The sequence below is a fragment of the Esox lucius genome, chromosome 8 (assembly GCF_011004845.1).
Source record: "Esox lucius isolate fEsoLuc1 chromosome 8, fEsoLuc1.pri, whole genome shotgun sequence".
Classification (NCBI taxonomy): Eukaryota; Metazoa; Chordata; class Actinopteri; order Esociformes; family Esocidae; genus Esox; species Esox lucius.
The window spans coordinates 17,375,133-17,399,735 of NC_047576.1; the positions used below are offsets into that span (position 1 = coordinate 17,375,133).

At 42.1% G+C, this 24,603-nt stretch overlaps 1 protein-coding gene across 4 annotated transcripts in view; it reads right to left on the bottom strand.

The window, feature by feature from the left end:
* Positions 1-24,603, bottom strand: part of nlgn1 (neuroligin 1) — a 231,569-nt gene that overhangs the window by 157,073 nt on the left and 49,893 nt on the right. For 2 of the 4 annotated variants that reach the window (XM_020049326.3, XM_034293784.1), the window contains exons 2-3: positions 23,586-24,436; positions 22,849-22,908 (exon numbers count right to left, since the gene is read on the bottom strand). In XM_020049326.3, coding sequence (XP_019904885.3) covers positions 22,849-22,908; positions 23,586-24,087 — 562 coding nt within the window. In that variant the 5' untranslated portion in view covers positions 24,088-24,436. The remainder of the gene's footprint in view (positions 1-22,848; positions 22,909-23,585; positions 24,437-24,603) is intronic. The other 2 variants (XM_010871938.4, XM_020049327.3) reach the window with 1 other exon arrangement.

Genomic DNA, 24,603 nt, shown 5'->3' on the forward strand with positions numbered 1-24,603 from the left:
ACAATTTTGCCATTATAATGCACATTTCCTGCAATTCTCCATATTAAAGCTAATACAATTTTTCTGTTTTAAAGCTAATTTCCTTAAATTCTACACATTCTGAATGCTATTTGGGCCCTGCTTAGCAAATAATAAAACCCAAATCTTGCAGTAGGCTACTTGTAAAGACCAACAGATAGATTGGAGACTTAGACACTTACTACACTATCCCTATCCAAATACAGAGCCCAATAAATACTGAAGTTTGAACAATCACAAGTTGATACCAGCTAGCTATAAAACAGGACTCCTCCTGACCAGCCACACACTTCAAACCCGTTCTATCAAGCTCTTTGCCTGCCAGTGGTTCTGGTGGCCAGATTGTTCCCCCTAACACTGCAGCTCCCATCCAACTCCTCCAGATTGTTTTCACCTAATTTATTGCAGAGGGCACAGGGTATTACATCGGCTTCTGGCAATAAAACATGTGCTGATGATGTCATCATTCGATGTTGGGGCCGTTGACGATGTCCCTGTGAACTCCTCAAGTCCCTCCATTTGTCAACCACAAATTATCTGCTACAAACATTCGAGGCTGGCCCTAGCCTTTCAGGAGCCCTAAGCAAGATTTAGTGTTCTAAACATTTTGGCAGAATGTTAAAGCACATTTTCGGCATTTCTACTTCAATTTATTTCACGACTTATGGAATTTGAATATCTGAATAAGAATGACTAACAAAATGAACAATGCATCACTGGAGGTTAGGACAGCTGTCCATGTGTCCATTGAGCCTGGTATATAAATATAATAAAAAAACACTGTTAGTTGACAATTCTAACTGTGTGTGACTGATAGTAAAATAACGAGAATTGCTTTCTGGGGGTCCAGGTCTCCACTTTGCAGGCTATATCCACCCTAACAATGGTCCCATCAAATGTGGTGTTAGGCATTATAAAAGGACAGACCCGCTGGTTCGGTTATTGGATCATGAAATGTTTAGCCCTTTTTGGGTTTGAACTCTTATACAGAGCAACATACATTCTACATTTTCTTCAATACTATACTTTTTTTTTCAACCTAGCTCCTCATTGGTATAGAGACCACAACCCTGCACTGCAAGGGCCATGCTCGAATGATTGAGGTAGACGGTACCCCTGTTAAGCTGTATTACTAACCAACTGGGAAGTTAATAATAAATTACAACACACCCCAACAGGTATGTGCTGGTGGAACACTTGTCAATCATCCATAAACCATGACTTTGGATGTCCCCTACTAGGGGAATAACATTAACAACGCTTTTGGCAGTTAAATCCCCCAATAAAATATGAATTATAATAAAGTAATCAATCAAAATTGTTTTTGAAATCTTTGTTGTGTTTACAGGCGTCATACTGTAGCTGTACTTTTGAGTTAATGGCTGATGCAGCACGTTGGCCACTAGCCAATCAGCATTCCTCAACAAGTTCTTCAAATGCAGATAGTTCTCCCCTTTACAGGGCTGTAAACAAAAAAGCTTTAGCTACTACTGGTTTTCCTGAGACACTTCCTTGTTTTATAATGCCTTTCTCAGGATAAATTGCTAATTGCAAAGTGGGGTGGGCCCCTCAAAATTCCCAGAAGATATTCTGCACTAAAATCTCTCATCCAAATACCTGCTGCTGCAACAACCACATCTGTCTTATGTGATTTCCAATCAATCAGAGCAGTGTAGTTAATCACTATGGTGTTAAATGCAAGAAATCCAAGCAAAATAAAACACTCCTGTCTGCTCACTGGGGGGTTTACTAGTCAAATCCCTCACCCTTAGGCAATTCTGTTCTTAAGGCCTTAGAAAAGGAAACATGCTGACCCAAATGAACTCTTGCAATCTAGTCTCTGAAGTATTAGATTCTAAGCTGCAAATTTGCACCCAAATACATTAATCACTAGCTTGATCTATATGACTTAAATAACTATCTTGACTGTGCCTGTTTTCATTTAAATTAAATCCTCCATATCTGCTGCATTCTGCATACAACACGCAACCATGAGTCTATATGACTGTATTACCACTGAAAAGTTAGGAGTTGGAAACTTATGAACACGTTTTTACAGTCACCTCCAAAGTGAACGGCACCCTTGATAAAGATGAGCAGTTACATAAAGGCAGAAGGTACAGGAGTATTCAGTCCAAAACAAACAGGCTACGGGACAGCTTCTTCTCACAGGCTGTAAGGCTGCTCATCTCAGGAACCTCTTCTTCCCTTCCATTCATAGTCCATGCACACCCGTCACTTCATATCATGCACATCTGCCACTTATATCATGCACACCTATCACTTTTACATTGCACTATAGTTGTATAGTTGTATAGTTGTTATTGTTGATTTCTGTTTTTGTATATTGTTATTACTGATTGATTGTGTTATCTTATTATTTTAAATTATAATTACTGTTACTTTTTAACTTTTAACTGCACTGTCGGGGAGTAGGAAAACCAAGCCTTTCATTGCTGTAACTTGTTATTGCAAATGACAAATAAACCTTTTGATCTTTGAACTTTAATAAATAATTCCTTATTACAGTGTAATTACACATCTTCTAACAACATAACACGCACTGTAATTAACTGTAATAATTCATAGTTACATAGTTAATAATTCATAGTTCAATATACAACCAACATCTAACTGGCGCAATTCAAGACTAATTTCAGAGGTGTAAAAATTACTACTTGTTGCAACCACGCTTGTTACAAATGCTTGGAACCTTTTTCGGCCTACAAAAACATCTGATTGACACAGCACAGAAAGTGTCTGAAGTACGTTCCCCAGGCCAAAGTCAAAGCTTTAATATCAACGCATGGAAGATATGTAACTGAATGGAAACGAACAGGAGGTTTGTATGTACTGTGTTGTATTTGTTCATTATACTGTTCCAAGTGCTGCACTGGCCTGCTATTCTCATCTCTCCCCAGCATGGGTCATGTGCAAGAGAAAGGTGCAACATGTCATCGGTCAGTTTAGAAGTAACTATCTACTGATAGAAATACTCTTTCTGGGCCTAACCACTTAAGTGAATGTTTGCTCATTTCACATACAAATCATGTGCTATAGGTAGGGTACGCATTAGAGGAGAAAAGAGGAAAACAGTACAGTAAAGTAAATTGTTCTGATTTGAAACTGAAACTTTAGAAAAAGGCCTGTGTGTATATGACTTTTTTTTTTTAAATCAAAAAATTTGCCTCTAACCAAAACCTGTGTTGATGTGACTCCAAGACGCATTTCTTTCAGGACTCTCACGTCTGTGGCATGAGACAGCTGAGTTATGTCCACACCTTGGTGTCCTTATAGTAAAACGACCCTGCTTGTATATAGGAGCGCAAATAATGTGCTATATTAGGCAAACTGAAAATAAATAAAAAAACGGACCATCCAAAGAACAGGGGCTAGAACAAAAAGGCAGTGGCTATTTACATCATTTAAAAAATATATTATTTCTAATAATTTCTCTATGATAATTGGCCTACAATGCCTCTCCCAAATGTAACAGTTGCATATGAAAATGTTCTATTTAGAATAAAATACACCTAGGTTAACCTATTTTAAATTAGGCCATCATCACTTACTCACTGTCAAACCTTTATTATAGCCTAACTAATTATTCAACTTTGAAACGTTGCCGCTTCGTGCCAGCTATTTGATTGATGATTTCCAATCAGTTTCAAGGGATTGTGCATTTCAATCGTTTTTTTCATGAATTGCATTTACATTTTAGTCATTTAGAAGATGCTCTTATCCAGAGCAACTTACACTAGCGACTGCATCCATTCTCATACTTTTGTAATTTATTCATTCATGATTGAACGATGTAAGAGAACTACTGTATCATTTCATTTGAGAGAAGAAAGTGTTAAGAAGCTCCACTAACACCTGCAATCCGTTTCCATCATGGATTAGTGGTGTACTTTATTGAGTTCTTAGTATGATATATATATACACATATATATATTTATATACATATGCATGCATTTATTGACCTGCTTGTCTTTCACGTGGCCCAAAAAACATTCACGTAGCCCAAAAGGTATAATCTTCACCCAGCACCGTCAGAAGAGTCCGCCTGACCGCCCCTCAGAGTCTGGTTCCTCTCCTAATTTTGGACCCTCCTAGGGAGTTTTTCCTAGCCAAAGTCCATTACCTCTTGCTGAATTGGTGTTTCAGGATGGGTATCTGCAAAAGCACTTTGTGACAACTGTTGGTGTAAAAAATAATTTTATAAAATAAATGTGATTGATTGATTTATAGGAGATCGTCAAACAATAGGACCAGAGAGCCACAACCTTCTATTTAGATTTACATGGGCTACAGATAGAGGCTGCAATTATTGTGGTAAGTAGGGGGCTGACATTTAAGGGCTGTGACACCCGCAGTTAACTACAAAAGATTATGCGATTAAAAGCAATTAATAATTTCAATCGTTTCACAGCACTATTTCATACATAGATCCACTGTAGCGTGGAACCTAAGACCAATCATCAGCACCAACCCAGCATGTGAGTAAGGGCCAGTCAGGTACAACCTGTGGCACCTATCGGGATAATTATCTCCCACAGTCCTCTGCAAAATAGGTGTTTGAGGAGGCCAGTCTAGAAGAGACCGAACCACCGTTGTTTCAAAGGGTTAAGCAAGCAGAACAAGACACTCACAGGCTGGAGCTGCCCCCCCCCCACTGCCTTCTGTTTAGATAAGCTTTCATTTGTGCCACAAGTGTTAAGCACCTGTAGTGGACTACTGTACACTGCTCAAAAAGATTAAGGGAACATGTAATCATCACAGTATAACACCAAGTCAGTTTAACTACAGGGAAATTAATCTGGAAGCATAAGCGATTTTGAATCAATGTCACCTGTTTTAGTGCAAATGAAAGTGACAACAGGGGCACTGGAGAGGCAACAGCAAGACAACCCCCCAAAAGGGAATGTTTTTACAGGTGGTGGCAATAGACAATTGGTAATTCCTTATCCTTCCTGACCGATTCTTCTCTAGTTTTGTGTTTTGCTACTGTCCTTGTCACCCGTTCAGTTTGCACAAGTAGTCCAGCTCCTTCAGGATGGCACATCCATGCGTGCCGTTGCAAGAAGGTTTGCTGTGTTTCCCAGTACAGTCTCAAGAGCATGGAGGAGATACCAGGAGATGAGCTGAAACACAAGGAGAGCTAAACAGAGCAGTAGAACGGCATCAACCCAGCAGCAGGACTTATGTCTGCTCCTTTATGGTGAGGAGGAACAGGAGGAGCAATGCTAGAGCCCTACAAAATGAAAGGCTCTGTGAGGGTGGCATGAAGGCCTGACGTCCCCTAGTGGGACCTGTGGTCACAGCCCAGCACCGTGCAGCTCGACTGGCATTCGCCAGAGAACACCAGAATTGGCAGGTCCGCCGTTCGTGCCCCGTTCTCTTTACAGATGAGGGCAGTTTCACACTGAGCACATGTGACAGACGTGAAAGAGTCTGGAGACGCTGTGGCGAACGTTACGCTGCCTGCAACATCATCCGGCATGAACGGTTTGGTGGTGGGTCAGTGATGGTCTGGGGAGGCATACCCTTGAATGGTCACACAGACCTCCACGTGCTAGCCAACGGTACCCTAACTGCTGTCAGGCATCTAGATGAAATCCTCAGACCCATTGTCAGACCTTACCCTGGTGCAGTGGGCCCTGGGTTCCTCTTTGTGCAGGACAATGCCGGGCCTCATATGGCCAGAGTGTGTAGACTGGTGTGTTGACTGGCCCTCACGTTCCCCAGACCTGAATCCAATTGAGAACCTCTGGGACGTTATGTATCGGTGGATCCGACGCCACCAAGTAGCACCACAGACTGTGCAGGAGATGGTTCAATCGGATGGTGATTTTGGTTTCCATTAACCGTTGTTACTTCATTTTGTTCTCAACGAATTACACAATGTACAATAACGTTTTTGATCTTTAATATATTACGTTCATCGAGACCCGATGTGTGATTCAAGTGCTCCCTTAATGCTTTTGTGCAGTGTATTACAACAGGCTCTCCCCTGTTGATTATGTAAAGCCTCTGTTGACTGTATTTTTCGCAGTCACCCATTTCTTCAGGTTTATACATTGTGGCACTGTTTTGTGTTAACGGGAAGATGCTCTTTCTACAACCTCAGTACATTCTATGGCGCTCATCCTACCCTTTTTTATTTTGCTGAATAAAACTTTGCTTTCATATCTTCCTTAACTGTGCTCAATGTGTTGAAAGAGGAAATAGCTAATATAAATGAAAGTAAAGATCACATGAACATTTATAGAAGGAAATCACCGAAATATATGATATCACTGTTTTGTTCTCTGGATCCTAAGCCATTTTCAGGAATAAAATTTTGTCAAACATCCTGATTCCAGATGTCTAAGATGCATGTATGTTCTGCATAGCCTATTTCTATCTGATCATTACAAAACGTTTGGTCTTGCTGAATGTGCCCCAGTTTTCTTCATGACCTGCATTGTAAATAAATCCCACCTATTTTTGTACCTGATTGAGTGCCTCAACTGTTGCTGGATAACACCAACAAAATAGGCTGCTAGGTCCTCAGAGGGCCTCAAAAGAAATATCTGGAGTCCTGCTTTGATGCCTCTATTTCTCTGCTTTATTCTACACAACCAATCTCTCATCTATGGGTCTATGTGTGTTGGTGAGGGTACTGTGGTAGAGATTCTTCTTTACAACAGTATTATTCAGCACACACCTAACAAGGTCATAGCTAATTTGGTGTGAACCTATGATGTGTGGAAAGGCTTGGACACAAAGGCAAATATAAATAGGTGATCGTTCAAGTCATGTTAGCACTTTACTTAACCGGAAAGGAGACTAGCTGTGAGAACGAATCTCTCAGCGGGCAATGAAAATGTAAATTCTGTTGTCCCATCTCCTGTAAGTCACTAAGAGAGTCTATTAAATTATGCTAATGTAAATATCTATCAAAACATTTATTTTACATTAATCCCTTCACACAAAAACATCCCCACTAACCTTTAATAGTGATTCCTTTAAAATGACTAGTACTATAAATGGGTGAAGAGGGTCACCGGTTTGACGATAAAGCCGATGTGAGGACCCACTTGATCACTAAAATGCTCGTGCAGGAGGAAAATTGGAGGAGCTCTCGGGTGCGGATGCGTCACTGAAAAACACGTTGAGGGTGACATTCCACAGACCGAGAAACAGTCCCGGCAGGACGTGTGGTAATGAAGGGCAATGAGGTCTGAAGATCCTCATTATCCACACCTAGGTGAGGCCAACTAAGAATGGCAGAACGGGAGGCAAAGATAAGACCAGTGAAAGGAACAAATGGCTCCCAGAATAGAATAGCGGCTGAAGAGAGGGCGTTCAGGCAGCCAGTACAGTATGTCAGATATCTTCAGTCCTCCATTGTGTGAGGCTACGGCTGGCATGTCACAGCGTTTACCCTGGTCCCTGAATCAGGGTGTCTCTGTAGAGCGCTCCTGACAAGCGGAGGTAATTAATAACTGTCAACACCACCTCCATGTCTCTCTCCCTTTGTCACAGTAACAAAAAAAAAACGACTAATTGACTCTTGACTAAGATGATCGCCATAGATCAGCTAATTAATGTATTCCTGTTCTAAAGTCATTAAAAGTGTCTCGACCTAGCAACGAAGACCTAGTGACTGGGACCTTCTGTTCAAGCATCAAAACACCTTTAATTACAGGCAGCCAGGTTGGACTTCGGGAAAACAAAATGCAACCTGGTTTTGGATGGAGCGCTGTGACCTGAAATACCTCACATATCCATTCATTGGCTGGTGATCATAACATAAACCACAGTTTGGGTGGAAATAAAAAGGGTATAAAACACCTGTTGATGTTAAGTATGAGCACAGTCAATGTCAGTTATAACTAATTGATTCCATGTTGTTTTTATGAACAGACAGAACTGTAGCCAGTACTGTCACTTTAACCTAGTTTAAAGCATAATTCTGTCAAATGGACAGAAAAATTCAAGTCGCAACAGTGAGTTAGTCTGCATAGGGAAAGATTAGCACAGGCATGCTAATGCCATCAGATTACCATGAGAAAGAGATCAATCCTGCTTAGAAATTCTAACTTCTGATTCAATTAATATCCCCTCCATTTGGTTTATTTTAGGCCGTTTAATTCCTTACAAACATGCACGGCAGGGCTTAATACGTCGCTTCCTACATCACTGAATTCAATTATGCCCCTTTCATCACACAATTACTGTTTCCGTGAATACACAGCTGTTGCAAATGCGGATGCTGCTTCCAATAGGCCATCACAAACTATGTGGGAAAAGCCTCCCTCTGCCTGAAGCCTCTTTTCAGGATGTTTTTAAAATTCTATATTTAAATCGCCAAAATGTGAAAATCCTTCCAACTGACATCTCAGTGGATATAAAAATACATCTCAACTGAACTTGTACCTGAAGGATTACCAATAGCTTTCCTCTAAGAAACCCCCAAATAGGGAAACAGAGGACTACACACACAAGGCAGGCTGGTGTGACGCTAAAGAAGCTAAGGCGTCCCCATCCCCGTCGCCCCCCCGTCCCTGTCCCTCAAACCCTGGAACCAGCTTAAGATGGAGCAGAAATATAATAGATAATTTGGCCAGTAAACGGCAGGTATTATGGGGGCCATCTTCACTCTGAGGCATATGATTTCGAAAGACACTAAGGTAATAGCTTTGCAAATTTCCTCTGCCATTTGACAACGGCTTGCCGCACTGAAATGTGGGGGAAAAGGTCACAAGTCAATGACTATCCATCACAACATCAATCTCCCTTTATTCTCCTCTCAAGTCTTAAATACCAAACATCTGAGGGAAATCACTGTTTCACTTCCCCTGCGCAGAATCTCCAATCTGGCAGGTCAGGCTGAAGGGGCCCGATGCTGGGCCAGATGTGTCAGACGTCACCCCGGAGTTCATGCATTCCTTTCAAGCTTGTTGCTCTCAACAAAAGGGAAGTGCTTGCCCTGGTGGTCTCATGTGTGTGGCTCAGACCCAGGGGAAAGGAAAATAGGAGAGGAAGGGGACGTCATAGGGGCTTTCTAGAAGTCTCTGGCTGCCCCTAGAGGCTACTGATGTGCCACTGTGCAAAACGAATACAGTTCTGAAAACATAATGTGCTAAATCTAATTATGGTCAGCCCTAATACAATCTACTGCACTGACTGTATAGATGACAACAGAAAGTATTTCGCTATTCTGCTATCTCCTATTTATTGACAGTACCATGAGTAAGTATTGAAAAAAAATGTTTTTAACACAATGTTGATGATTCACTGGTTTTATTCTATGGTACTTGTGTTAAGTATTGGTCCACCAAATATGTTCCAATACTTTTACAACCAAAATTATTGGAACATATTAAGCACTCATATTTAATCTTGACTACGTCAAAATGATGACATTACAAACACGTTGGCAATAATTCGTTGTTGAGTAGTGTTTTAGGAAATGTGGTACCTAATAGAAAAATTATGGTAAATGATTTATGGAATTTGGAAACAATGTTTTTGCAAATCGGATTAGCCCATGTTTTAGAAATATGTTTCTACATTAAATCATAATTGTGGATAATCCTGGATCAATCGGGAATACTAATGAGTGAGAAAGTTACAGAGGCACAAATACCATACCCTTAAGACATGCTGACTTCCAGTAAGGGGGAGGTGTATCTATGCCTTAACTTATAATATAATTTAGCATTCACATATTAAGGAACACAACTATATAAAACCCAACCAAACAGAAAACATACAGAAAAAAGTAATTGCGTGGAAGGAACGTAGGAACAAATTCTAGTACAAAATTCTATTAACCTGTTCTATTACACAAGGTGCCCTGAAACACAGCTGAAAGGGGTTCAGCGCCTTTTCTAGAAAATGAACCTGCAACAACAGAAAATACAGATTATTAAGCAGATTATAAGGATTTAAATTTTTTACACAATTCCCTCTAAAAGTGGAAACTTTACAAGCCTTTTAAAGCTGAAATGCACTACAAGTTTTCTTACAACAGGATGATCTAATGAGGATCATGTATCTTTAACTGGACTGGCCAATGTCTAAAACTGTCCTTAGCTGTGCCGTAATACCAAACAGCAGATATAGCCCAGAGCTGTGGGGCGAGTGGGCGAGGAAGGGAACCTTCTTTCTGACACCCCAGTGCCTGTCTCTCATGCTGGGCTGGCAGCCTGACTGTCCTTCAAAAGGTCTCAGTTCCCATTAATCACCAGCTTCTGTTCTCCCCTGGGATCATTAGAGACCACAATGATTTATCGTCCACCCTTTTATTGTGTCAAAAACATATTTCGTCTAAACACTAAAAGGCCACTGCCTGTAGGTTATTAAGTCTGTCAAATCATCATTAGATTTTAAAAAGAGGTCAGTTTTTTTGCCAAGTGCAGAAATAGAGGAGGGGTGGAATACAGGCACATTGGCAGTGCAGAGGGACCCAGTCATGGCTTTGGTGTCTCATTCTTACAGGACCACATGATCCCAACAAATTGGCTCCTGTGAAAGGGTCTGAGAACAAGGCCTGATCAACGACTGGCTCAAGGAAGATGGCAGTGGCAGATATCAGAGGAGTGCGGTGCACTGGGATGTAGACAGGCTGCGCTTTATCATTTTAGAACCGGAGGAAACAAGCTGGCCACCATAAATTCAGAGGGCTTAAGAGGAAGGCCGGAAATATAACGATTTGAAAAGAAACAGCATTTCACCCCATTTCTTTGGAACACTTTTTATCTCCCTGACACACCTGGAAATGCTTTCGGAAGTCGAAAGCCACGAATCAGTCAGGTGCAAATGTGCCTTTGATATGTGGGAACGTTTGTTAAACGTCCTTTCTGACATCCTAAGGTTTCCATCTTCATTCTCATTATTGAGACATCAAAAGATGAGAGCACTGTGACAGGTGTCATAAGAGAGGACGATGACAATTTGCAATTCCTGCATCCTGTGTTACCTTGCATTAGGAACTGTTGCTCCAAGCCAGAGATACGTTGGGGAAGATGGTAAACTTCAATGGAATCCCTAATAATGCACACTGGCTTTGTTACCTGTACTTTGTCAATGGACTGTGTGCATTGAGGGTTATTCTAGGACATGGAGTACAAAGCTTCAAGAACTAAATGGTAGTTAAAGTAGCACTCGCTCAAAAACCCCAAAATAGGAGGCTACAAAAAGAGAATTACAATGCAATTGTTATTAATTAATTTTAGACATGCAACTTGTTCTTTTGAATATTGTTTGGTTTTTTCCTAAGTAACAATACAAATTTTTGAACTGACCCTGATGTTCTCTTTTGTATTTTGTGATGATTAGCTTGGTATGACACAGCATGACAGCCTGAATACAAAGGGTTAACAGTCTGCTGGGAGGTAGCATTATACATTCCTTCATTATTTGTCTACTGGGATTCAAATCGAATCATTTTCTGTAATATCTCAGTGCAAGCTGCCTCACATACAATAGCATAATGCTCCTGCTCTGTTACAGCATGGCGTTGAAAGACGATGAGCAGTAAGTGCCCAGTGACATCAAACTCAGTTTGAGCTGTTTAAAGGTCCTCCCTATCAACAGAAATAACAATTAACCCAACTTCCTGGCATAATGGTGCTCCAGAATCACAAACAAAGAACCGTGAATACAATTAAACAGAGGCCTCTGTGTCTGTGGCCAGATAGAAACATTTAAACAGCGGAACAAATGGGCCAAGTTACAGTGGACCGCCATCAAGCACATTAAGAGTCAAAGCCAGACTGACGGCCTGTGATTACTCAAACGTCAGGGACCAGTGGAAGGCCAGTGCGAGTAACAATCATGTTATTTCAAATCTGGGGTCTGCTGTGGCTCTGGCGTCTTGAGATGCTGACCTGATTTTCAGCCTGATTTTTCTAGTCTTCTCTAAGGAGGTGGAGAATTAGCAAGCTTGTCATGTGACTTTCTAAATACCACGCCCCAGGTTAATCAGAACCAACAAAAATCCTGAAGGCTACAGAGGCTAAATCCCTGCTGGCTATTTGGGTAACATGCCGTATTTATAACACCACCCTCCAAGTCATAAATCCCCCGAAAAAGAAATGACATGGAAAATATGCTCCTTACGTTTGTTATAGTCTCCCACAAAAATTATGTGGCCCCTTTGAATGGAGTGTTTGCCAAGTCTGAATGTTGTTGCTCTATTTCTCTGTGGTTTGGGCTTGGGTTTGTGTTGACCTTCGGTCCACGCGCTAAGGCTTTTCCATTCAGCTCTTTATGGAGCAACGCTGGAGGGAGACGGCAAACGTGACCCTGACCATTGCTTGTCCAATACTATTGGTATTCTTCTCAGTGACCCTGAGTAAAACTGAATTTAGTGCTCTGGGAAAATGAACCCTGATGGCATGCCTGCAGTACCAGGGTCCTGTGCTGCCTGCAAGAGACAGACAAATTATTCAAGCTGAATTCATTGAGAAGATCCTGCTGTTTTAAAGGTTATGCTACAATTACTCTAGCTACAGGGTGGCAGAAAGCGGCATGTTGGATAGATATACCTCATGTAAGAGCATACAAATGTATGATTTACTTACACAGAAGGGCTCCACAGAAAAATTCCTATGTCATACCACAAAAACATAACTAAAGTATATGAAATATCACACACAATCTGTTAGATATTTGTTTAAACACTGAAGCTAACAAGGACACAGTTACCTTACCATTAACCACCACCTGTGAACCAATACAATTGTTGTCACATTTTCTGGATAAAAGCCCCACTGTTAAAGATCATATATATAATACATTTTTGTGCTGTATTTGAAAGATTGAGAAGAGAGTTTGCTGAAATAGCAGTAGGCTGGATTTGGCAGCAGTACGTGCACTGCCGGCAGAAGCTTAGACCGCGGGCTAGGCCACGCATTCATTATATTTTGAACATATTCATGAATAACTATTTTTATTAACATCGTTTTATACAAGGTCATGTAGCTAATATGACTAATTCAAATTTCAAGACATTGCTATAAAGTATATGCTGTTAAAATCTTTTTGTCACAAAGTGACAACACAATAGGATCTTTTAATGATGCTATCCTAGCTCAACACGCTGTGTTCTGCTTTATGAAATTATTGATGTCAGACATTAACTTATTGGGGCTTAGATCTTTTACACACAGACACTGGTAAGCTCAGCTGCGGCAAACCCCCACAAACACTAAAGAGAAAACAAAGCACCACATCAAGCTCGGGGTGCGATATGAGTGCAATGATCCAACGTTAATCTCAGAAAAACATGAGGAAAGTCTGACTCAAAATGGTTCTCCATCTATAGTATATAGAATAGATTACTGACTCAATAAAGTGATGGAAAGTTAGACTCTGATGTCTGCTTTTAACTTTGCACTGACGTGCTTTAAAACCTCTGGGAGCACACTAAGGGGAATAAAACTCTAACAAGTTTCCACTTCAAGTGGATTCAATATGCGCTTGTATGGCACCCAGCAGCGGTAGGATGCCTCTAAGTTTGTTGATCAAATGTTGAGCAAACTCACAACCCTATCGTGGCTGGTGACCATAGAACTTACAGTTGAATCAACCTCAGTGCCATTTAGTTAGGAAAACTCTCAAACCTCTCACAGCGTGTTGCCAAACAATTGTACGTTGAGTCAACCTCCATGTTAGCCAGCAAACTGGGGTTTAATACCTAGTTGAATGCAGCCAGAGTTAGGAAATGAAAAAAACGTACATTTTAATCACCTGCTGCAACACGCGTAGAAAATGACTGCGACAAATACTGAGACAACTTAAATCAATGATATTCGAGCAGCCGTCTCAGTAACGGTTTGGGCTTATTTAGTAAAGATATGTTATGTATGCTTGGGTAGCACTTTATGGTCAATTAAGTCTCTTAGTTATTTGCTAAAGACGTTGTTTGTCATTGCCTTTTGCTAGTCATACTCACTTGGTGAGTCTTGACAGGGAACCTGCGCAGACCCAGTTGATATTTACAGTTTTGAAACCCAAGAATGAAACTCTTATTTTCCCCTTTGGATTTGGCTGACAATATCTCAAGATGTTTTGGTCTAATGCATAGTACTGTAGAAATAATATGTTATTTTGAGTTGCCAAACTCTGACAAACAAAACATTTCATTTTCCCCCTATTTTATCAGTGTCTACTTGCTGAATAGATATTAACAGAGATTCTGTTTCTTTGCCAGTGGGTCCAGCAGGTCCCATCAATCAAGAACTCTTAAAAATGCCTGCTTTTATCATGGTGAAATCTCAAAGGGAGAAGTATATCTAACGTAGGAGGATGCCATCATTTTGTAATTTTAAAACAGAATAAAGAAATTTGATTTGTAAAGTGTCTTGTTACATCTCCATACTTTCGCTGCAGTTGGACAGAAAATATAATTTTATTTGAATTGTCCATTGTGGCCACGTACGAATGTGCTGTGAGCAGACTGCATAGTTGACACAGAATAATCACAGCGGTGTGATACTGACAGTGCCCGTACCTCCCTCTCCCCCTCCCTCTTCGCCGCTACCTGGCTGCCACCGGGATTGATGGCCCAGCCTGGCCATTAATATTCAAGGTGAACTCCTCATAGTTTCAACTGCTTGTGGAACCTGCTCTGCACACCCGGACCTCAAGGCTCTGGCTGATTTCTCCCAGTCTGCCGGTTTACTGACCATCGTTTAATGTACTTCACCGCCCCTCAATTATTCATCACCTTTGCCTTTACCTGTCAGACCAGAACGTCGCCTGGCCACTAGACGAGGAGAGGCCACCCACCTGAATGCATGTAACCCTCTCACCTGTGTGATTAAACGATCCCCCCCTCCTCCTGCTTTAACGACAGCCACTGTCGCCAACCGAGGGACGGATGACATGGCGAGCTGATGAATCAGTTGCGGGGGGGGGGGGGGGGTGCGACGACTCACTGCAGCCCATTTCCTGGTAGTCAATATGCTTAATGACGGGAGTGATGAGTTATTGACGGCTGTTGTCTAATTAGAGGCACAGAGGTGTCTATTGCAGCCTTGGCACTGACAGCAGGCACAAAGAGGACCATCGATTTCACTGTGTATCTAGACACTTTAGGGGGAGCGTGCGTGTGCGCGCGCGTGTACTGTATATGAGTGTATAAGAGCAGGCTGGACTGGGAAGCCAGTGGAATGCTATCCCTTTGACTGGCAGAAGCCTTAAATTCCAATTAGTCACACTTCCGCGGATTGGTGAAACTAATTACTGGCTTTAACTCCAGGCCAATAATGAAATGTTTGGTGGAGAGTGGAAGCACGGGAGACCTGGGAGCTGGGCAATTTGTGCCTTGGTCTCTGATGCATTCAAGTCCCCCTCGTACCATTCTCGACTACTCCTGATTTTATTTTGGAATGAAACCTTAAAACAGGTGGACACAGGGTGAAAGTACTTAATGATTTCCAATCCCCATGGATTTCTCTTTAATACGCATCTCAAAGCTGCCCGGGCAACTGCTGGGGTTAAACATTTATTAATGGCACCCTCTGGTATGGCGCACCTTTAGTAGAAGGTGGCTCCTGGCTAAATGATTTATGGACAACCGCATGTGCAAATTACATCGTATTACTCCTTATTCCAGCACTAACCTCTCTGTCATTTAAACGTATTAGTTATGGGGGACCGTAAATATTACAAACGAGTGTCTACATGAGAGTGAAAGTGTGCCAATGACCTTTCTCCCACTCATATGTGACTACGGTAAACAGGCAGGCAGTACATGAGAGATGGATTATGAGCTGGGAACTAGGGGAAGCAGCTGGAAGATAAACTTGGAGCCTAGTGATCAACCTTCTGGGTCAGTTGCTCTGCCTGGTTCCCATTGTCAAGTCAAGGTGAAGCCTGCATTTACTTAGATTCCCCGGCCCGGTAGCCATCTGCAACAGCTTGTCGCTCCGACCCGCTCTCTTTCCCTCGCCCCCTCCCAATACGTCGCCAGGTTCAATAGTTGTCACTTACTTTATGAGAAAATGCACTGTGCTCAGCCGGGAACAGGGCCAAGTGCAGCACACAGTCTGTTTCCTCTGACGCTCCACGATTTAGCATAAACCGTAATTAAAGTGACTTGGCACTCGGCTAAAACCAAATTTAATATTCCCGATCACAAGAATGGTTGCACAGTTGGTAGCCAGAAAAAAAAACCCTGATGCTCTGGACCTGTTATGTAAATACTCATCCTGACAGCGATTAAATGGGTTCAAACTGATGTACAACTATCAATGGCAAATGGTTAATGTACAATGACAAACTTCTGGACTATAATGCAGATACAAAAAACACTCTGCTCTGTCAGGCACAGGACAGGATACCCTGAGGTTATGGTCCCAGATATCCATGATACACAGCCTGTATAACACCTATTCATTAAAAGGTTCCCTGTGGGGTTTTATCAGTCACCGGAACAACAAACAAGCCGTTTATCAATCCTACATCATCCTGAAATCTAGGTTGCTGCACCCTCACAGGATTGATCAGAGGTCGCCATTAGCAGTGGTGTTCCGTCTCCAAGACTTCTCACACACATGTCCTTTGGCAATTAGTGGATTTGAAGTCAAGAAAGATGAAGTTTAAACAGCTTTCCAATGTAGTTAAACAAAAGAGCCAAATGAGGCACGCACAGCAGCTCTGCACAGAAGTGTGGCCTGGCCCTTTAAAATGGGCCGCAGTGAATTGGCGTTTCAGAATTTATCACAGCTGCCACCGACCATGTCGGTCCAAACATTATATCACCAGCGGTCTCTCTCTCTCTCTCTATTTCTCTCCCTCTCCTCCACTGCAGCAGTGAACATCCGGGACTGAGACACTGTTCTATTCTTAAAGAGACACTATTCTATTCTTAAAGAGACACTACTCTATTCTTAAAGAGACACTACTCTATTCTTAAAGAGACACTACTCTATTCTTAAAGAAACACTACTCTATTCAATCCGGCTCCAGAGTTCCGAGGAACAGGCCATCAGATGACACTTTTTTATGAGTGAGTCCAGTAGATATGCATAAACCTGAACAGAAGTGCAGTGTTTGTGTCTCTCTATGTCACTGTACTATACAGTCGGGATACTGTTTGCTAGAAGGAAAACAAACTAAATGTAGAAATGATTTCCCTCTCTACTCATTGCAATGCCATTGTTAAATGTTGTCCAACATCATGGGAGTAACTGGCCCAATTGCATTACATGGTGTAGCAGCATTTTGGAAAAGCCCGTCTGTGAATATGAAATTGAAACTATGGTAAAAAGCTGTTACTTCTCAGGCAGCAATATCTACATTATTCCAATGTCATATTTTTAATAACCGTGATAGCTTGCGATGCATTTTTACACTGCAGCAAAACATCATTTTTGAGAAACAAATGGTACAGAAAGCAACATTAGCTCTGTTGTTGTCAATTTATCTGTTTAATGAGTATAAAGCCTACAGTCAGATAAAAGCGTCCAAAATAAGTTATTGGGCTATCCCTGTCACATTTTAAGAGCTCTTTGGGTTGTAAGTATTACCATTTTGGGGGGTCATAACCCCCCTCCCCCCAAATCTACAGTTTTTCTGTTTCTGTGTAGAACAGTTTTGGATTTCATCTGGAAAGTTCAGATGATGTTGGAATGCTACTATCACAATATCTGATATGCTGATGGAGTTACCAACATGCAGGTGCAAATCCATCCATCACCCCTGTCTCCACCTGTTTGGTTTTGTGTTCCTTTGTGGGGGATCGCTGCTGCATACCTTGCTCATTGCTATGGGGCCTGATATGTTGTATATTATGAGGTTTTTGTTAGTACTATAATGATGTCTGGGCAGTGAGTTACCCTACAGGGGCAGAACCTAATGCCAAGACATTGTATGTACATTGTTGTGCATTGTTCTCCAATAAACGGTTAAACTAATACATGGTGTTTTCTGGAGTGTTGGGGAAAAACCAACAGTCCAGAAGAATGGGCAGTATAGGAATAATTAAACATTCATATATATTATTTTTATACATTAATTATATAGTACCTGATAACAGTTTGGTAGATGAAGATCTAACCATCCAGCTGCACCAGTAGTTTATCTTTCTTTTTAACAGAAAAGTTGACTGGCCAATGCAATTGGAAGAGAAGGAGCAAGGGTTTTTACTGGTTTATTGGTACTTGGCAGTGTTTTCACTGAATAGTATGAACTGTATAATCATAGTAAGGATGTGACAAATGGATACAGTTCCCTAATGTTTTAATCGGTTTTTCATTTAAACCAAAAAAATTCATCATAATAATTACAACATAGCTTGTTATTGTTCAATCAAAATCAAAAACTTCACTAAACGTAATCCACATTAAAGCACTATTAGGAGATATCTGGCTAATAATTTGATGATGATCCTCAGATAATTTACAACGTATAACGTACGCACTCATTCCCCACTGTAGCTAAACTATCCAAGAGTTACTAATACAGATTTTTTCGTTTCACCTATAGCATTGTGGAATTAGCTGTCACGTCCTGGCTTTGCATGCTTGCCGTGCCAGTTAATCCAATGCCCTCTCCATCCGGCATTGTTACATTAGCAAGGAATTTGTAACTTTTTATAGTGATTGGGACCATTTAGTTGTAATCTATAAAAACATTTTTTTAAAAGAGTCTGTGCTACGATTAGAAGAAAAAAGAAAAAAAAACTTTCTAATTTAATTCATTAATCCCACAATGAACTTCAGAACACTTTAGATAAGGTCAGTTTTGTTTAGGCTCACAGTGGCTCAGCCGATAACCGTACATTTGTCAACATATTTGCTTCAATTAAAGCAGCCATATGTAACATTTTTACTACTAGCATGAATACATCCATAACAGACAAGAAGACATGTACGCTAAATGTTTTAAGCTGATGTTTCTAAAACTCTACAAAATTGCTGCCTGTGATGGAGATATTCCCCATTGTAAATTTGCCAGTCCGTTTCAGTTTGCATTGACTTGGTGGTATCCTCATACTCGCTTTAGACACACTGTACTATCATACTACTGACTTAAAGTCAATTTGTCAAATAGATATTTCACAGTTATTAAAATGGCAAGGAATATTAAGCTTACACAAAACACAGACCTTATTTGAAGCAGATGTAAAAATCCACTATGGCTGAAATGTATGGTATAAGAAAGCAAAAATACACTTTCTTTTTAGTTTTGCAGCAAGGTTTTATTGGGATGAAGACTCATAATATTTCAGTCAATGAGCATGGGACCTGATGTGAAAGTTCGGCGGTTATATAACTTTTGCAGAATCTGGACAGTATGGGACAAATATTTGCAGGACGGGAATAAAAATGTATTCCTTTCATTCCAGTGTCAGCATCTACCTGAAACCTCAGTAGATCTACCTGGAATCAGAAGATTCAACCAGGAACCAAAAACATATCTACCTGGAATTAAAAACATGTTTACCACACAGTTTATGCCTGGAGTGCAACTGACACCTCAAAATCAATCAGTTGAATATTAACATATTTCATTTCATCCTCAATGATTGTCTAGAGTTCATCTCCTGAGCAGTCCATCAACTAGCACAGTATTGAACACTGTGGTGGCTAAAACCTTTATGTGCAAATAACAAACCCTGCAATCCTCAGAGAATACAATCCGCCATGAATAACATTGAGAGCATTCTCACTGTCCACCAAGCTCTAATTCCTTCAGTCAAAGACTGATTTTTATTCCACCCACTGAATTTTACAAAAAAATGCTGAGCCCACCACTGAACACTTCAGTTCAAATTGAATACACTTAGCACAAACTACAGGTGATTTTCACAATCACAACTGGAATAATTCACCTCTGATTTCCTGAGAGAACATGGCTGTGTGGGTGTGTACAGAAAAGTCTGCAACTACACAATTACCAGCACAAACCACATACAAAAACAGGTCTGCTTCTTCCTCTCCGACAGAGTGACTGGAACACCTGATACCACCAATATTTCCAGTGCCACACCTACTGTACAGTATGCACACTTATATATATATACACACACACAAAAATACAATCATATACACATTTACCCACCCATAATGGCCTGCAACAGGTGTCCCGTGTCCCAAAACCGGCCTGGCAGCAATTTCCTTTGGTCTCCCAGATATATATTTTTTATTATATGTTTGGACTGTAAAATCATCCAGACTCACCATGTCACCATATATTTTTAAAAACGTCTAGACCGAAGTATAGTAATTATATAATCAATGTACAACATTCTTACTTTCTGGGCTTAGGCTCAGTCAATCTGCAGAACACATATTGTCAATAATGATTAAAATGTGTTCCAAGCCCCACAACCCCGGAAATCTGCGGTGACATAAATCATCCGGCAGCTATATCTAGTCGCCAACCTCTACCACAGAGCTTCACCCCTCATGAACAAAGTAACACCACACCTCTATAAACAGACAGAACTTTAGCCCAGGCTTTTCTCCAGAGAGACGGGAGAAGGCTGGAACGGTACTGGAGCTGTAAAAACTATTCCTGCCTTCGTGCGAGGGGCCTGCTACTCCCACAGGAATCCCCCTTCAACCAGTAGAAAACTGGGACGAGGCCTCAAAAATGGAAGAAGGGTGTGAGTGAGGAGGAAGGGTTTTCATTGTACTACTGACAAACTGGGTGTTAAGGCATATAGAGCCATTAGACTCAAATTCAAATTAACCCTTGTCAGACTGTAGCCAGACACTGCCACGGGAAACTGTCAATATCTGTGTAGCTTACCAACCACCCAGTGACCAATCCTATTGCCAAAGAATCTGCCATCATCCTCTTGACATTAACTGCACTTGGGTTCAGTTATGTACCGACCGGCAGGCCTACTTAAAGGATTATTTCCAGTGAATGCTGTTTGTTATTATGACAACTGAACCGTAGTCCGTAGCAACCATGCTCATGCCTATTACAGAGCTGGTAGAAAGAACTTCTTTTCAGCTTCACGACTTTCCACATGAACACAGATTTATTCTAAATGAGCTTCTTTGTAAGGTCAATGTCGATGCCAATTCAGAAAACAACCTTACCAATATTTTAGTGGATGGGGAGTCAGCTTAGCAGAGCCCTCAGTGTGGGTGCCACACTTTGAGTGGATGAGGAGTATAGCCTGTGTTTGTCTTATTCTGACAGATGAGAGCTGGCATATCCTAATGTTGCATAATACTGTAGTACATCACGTCATAATACTTCTTCAATGGATCAACAGATGCTGCCATTAAAAAGGATCTTTGAACTGAAATAACACCAAACGCTCCGTTTTAAATGGGATTTTCTTTTATATTCCTATATTCTGAAGCAGAACTTTGAATTCATTCTATCCACGACTGAAAAGATCTACATTATCAAGGTGGCAAATCACAAAAAAGAATCAATGAGTCTGACTGAGTAAATCTCATGCGTTGAAATCCTGTTAACAATGTGGGCTTTATTTATGACAGTTAGCCTGCTAACAAATGTATAAAAGATACTAAAGGCACAAAACATGAGTCTTCATTGCCTTACTGCTGTCACTGAGGGATAGTCATTATCTTGATTCTGTGTGCTTCCACAGTGACCCCAAATACTGGCTGAGTAGATAATTGCAGTGGCAAAGTGCTGTGTGATCAGTGCCAAAAAATGTCTCAGACATGTCAGCGTGTTGCAACTGGTGGACTCCAAAACATCCTCACATCTCCACGACACTGCTACATTAGTGTAGCACTAGAATAAATAGCACTACCGCTTTAAAAAAGCTGTGTCATTTCAGGGGAGAAGAAAACGTAACACAGTAACACATTCAGTGCACTTTTTGCATCATAAATTGACCATTGACAGGAGAAAACATTAAGAAACTGGCATCAGACACTTTTTTCATCTGCACTTCATGTGATGTCTGTCATAGTCTTTCTGTGTTCTGTATGTGTGCGTGTGTGTACAAAAAAATACAATAATGTGTCTGACTGGCAGAAGGAGAGGTCAAACGGTATGAAATCAGAGGGGCCGTGTTATGATAGGATTAGTTTGTGAACTTCAGTTGAGTATCTGCACCCCTTAAAGAGATTGGAGCAATATTTTTACAGAAACACTACACATTCATGATTAATTCTAGTGTATCTGTTTAGCATGGAGGCCAGCTAGTGACATGGAATTCCTGAGACGATGTGGAAGGTAGAACACTGTTGGAGCGTAATATCCCAGGACTCAGATCTGCGTAGGGCGGGGTTAAAGAGGGATTGCCCTGCCCCCGTGTGTCTTATTACTCAGCGGAGAGGAGAGAGAGCAGAGAGGCTGTTTAATGAGCGCCTCCTGCCTGCCAGGGGTGGGGGGGTGGATTAATGCTACACGCCTTATCAAGGGCAGTGTCACCGGCCCAGAGAAGGAGGCAATGCACAATGCAGCCAGCAGAACAGAGAATGAACGAGAGAGAGGGAGGGAGAGAGGGGAGGAGTGGGGAGGGAGCCCGGAGGACATTATCTTGATGAAGCTATGATCGATACGGCCAGAGCAAGCCAATGGAACAGAGATACCATCCCTTTTAATTGAGATTAGACTCCGTGGGGTTCACCGCGCGCCCATCTAATTTAAGAGTGTCCGTCATCTCTCCACAGTTAACTTCTCACACACGTCATCAATTACAGGACACTCTGACCTGGGACCTGGCAGCCAATCGGAGGGGCCCCACCTCCTCTCCTTTCAGCTGAGTGTCACCCTGGGCAATGGGAGACTCCTCTCTCCAGTGGGCCCCATGCAGTTGGGCACTTTTCTGGAATACTCTTCCCTCCTCTGAATTCTCTGTTATTAATTCCAGTGCATACATACCTCCCGGTCTACATATTTTCTTGCCCGGTTTCCTGGCACATTCCTTGGATATTCTTTTGACTGTAAAATGAATAGAAGAACTAAAAAATAACATGGAGCTCCCGTTAAGCACAGTTGGAGCATGCAACACAACTATCTGACTGCCAGGGAAGGACAAAGAATGTGTTAACAGAGAGAGAGAGAGAGAGAGAGAGAGTTGCGCTTACTGGCTCAAGTACATCAATCAATTGCTTAGTCAATCGATATTCATCATTTACATGAGCTTCCTCGTTGATGAGCCCTATTCATTGTGCTACACACAATGGACAGATGATGAGGGTGAAAGGGGGAAGAGCCGAGGGGGGGGGGGGGTCGGGGTCTCACCTGGATGGACGTGCTGTGGTGGAAAGGGAGGGGTTGTGCGTGTGGTGGGAGGAATTGGGAAACTGATGAACAGCCACACGCTCGTCAGCCCACACACGCTCAGTCAGTCGCTCAGTTACTCACTCACACAAACCACACAACAACTACACACACCCATACACAGAGGCGCACACACGAAGAGCAAAAACACAGGCGCGCGCGCACGCACACACACACACATTCACACACACAAAAGCAATGTCATGCATATAATAAACATGCAGAGATCATGCTCACTCGGCTGCCAGCACAGAAAAACAGACAGGAATACATTTCAAAATGGCTGGTTGCTCTGTGTGTGTTTTCCCTCTCTTTTGGCATCACTGTCAACTCACCATCCTCTGTGGGGACGTATATGTTTAAGAAAAGGCAGTCCTCGCTCTGGTCCTGTACGTAAGAAGACACTATCTCCAGGCTGTTAGTAAACCACACAGGCAGCATGACGTCCGGCAGTCGACCCTCCACGATGGTCTGCGGGCAGACCGGGGCGAACTGCGTGGCGTTGCGGACCTCCGGCCACGAGATGGGCGGCTCCGGGGGCTGAAAGCGCCTCTCGCCGGTGGGGGGTGCGGCATAGGGCACGCCCAGGAACTGAACGACGGGTCCCAGGATCTCGTTATTGAGCTCCTTCTTGACACCCCGCAGTTTGCCGTAGACCGTGGCGACAACGGGGTCGCTCTCGTCCAGTTTCTGCGAGGCCGTGACCAGGGCCTGCTGGGCAAGGCTCAGTATCCAGAGCAGGAAGGTGAGGTCCAGGCCCAAACCTACGCCCAGCCGCGGCTGCATGGCCCTCCAGGCGGGGTGCAGCCTCAGACGGCCGGGCCTCTGAGGGGGCATGCTCCCTTTGCCTCACCAGCAGAAACACACTCGAACCGGGCTTCACGGCAAACACAGCGCTAGCAGCAACAATCCACTTTAGATCCGCTTACAGGCAAGGCGTACAATCAAAGGCAAAGTATCGGGCCTCCCAAACGTGCAGCTGTCAAAACCTTCAAAGGCTCTTCGCATTGGCAAGTACTCCCCATTGATTTCACAGCGGCGGAGGCGACATCTTCACTTGCCGCTATTCGTCAGGCCACGTTGTATTGACAATCCTGTTTTCCATCTCGGTGATGCAGGGAGGGCAGCCATTTGCAGCAGGTCTTCCACAGATAAATCAACTCCAGTTGAGGCGTGGGTCTATATCCTGAGGAAACAAAATAAAAAAATAATTAATTAGTGCTGAGGTGGAATGGAACCAATATGAACAGAGAAGGATTTTATTGGATGTACAGTCTGGCTTTGTTGCCGTCAAGCAGAGCACAGGGGAATTGTGGGTTTGCTTAGTGACATCTCATCAATCATGTACAAGCA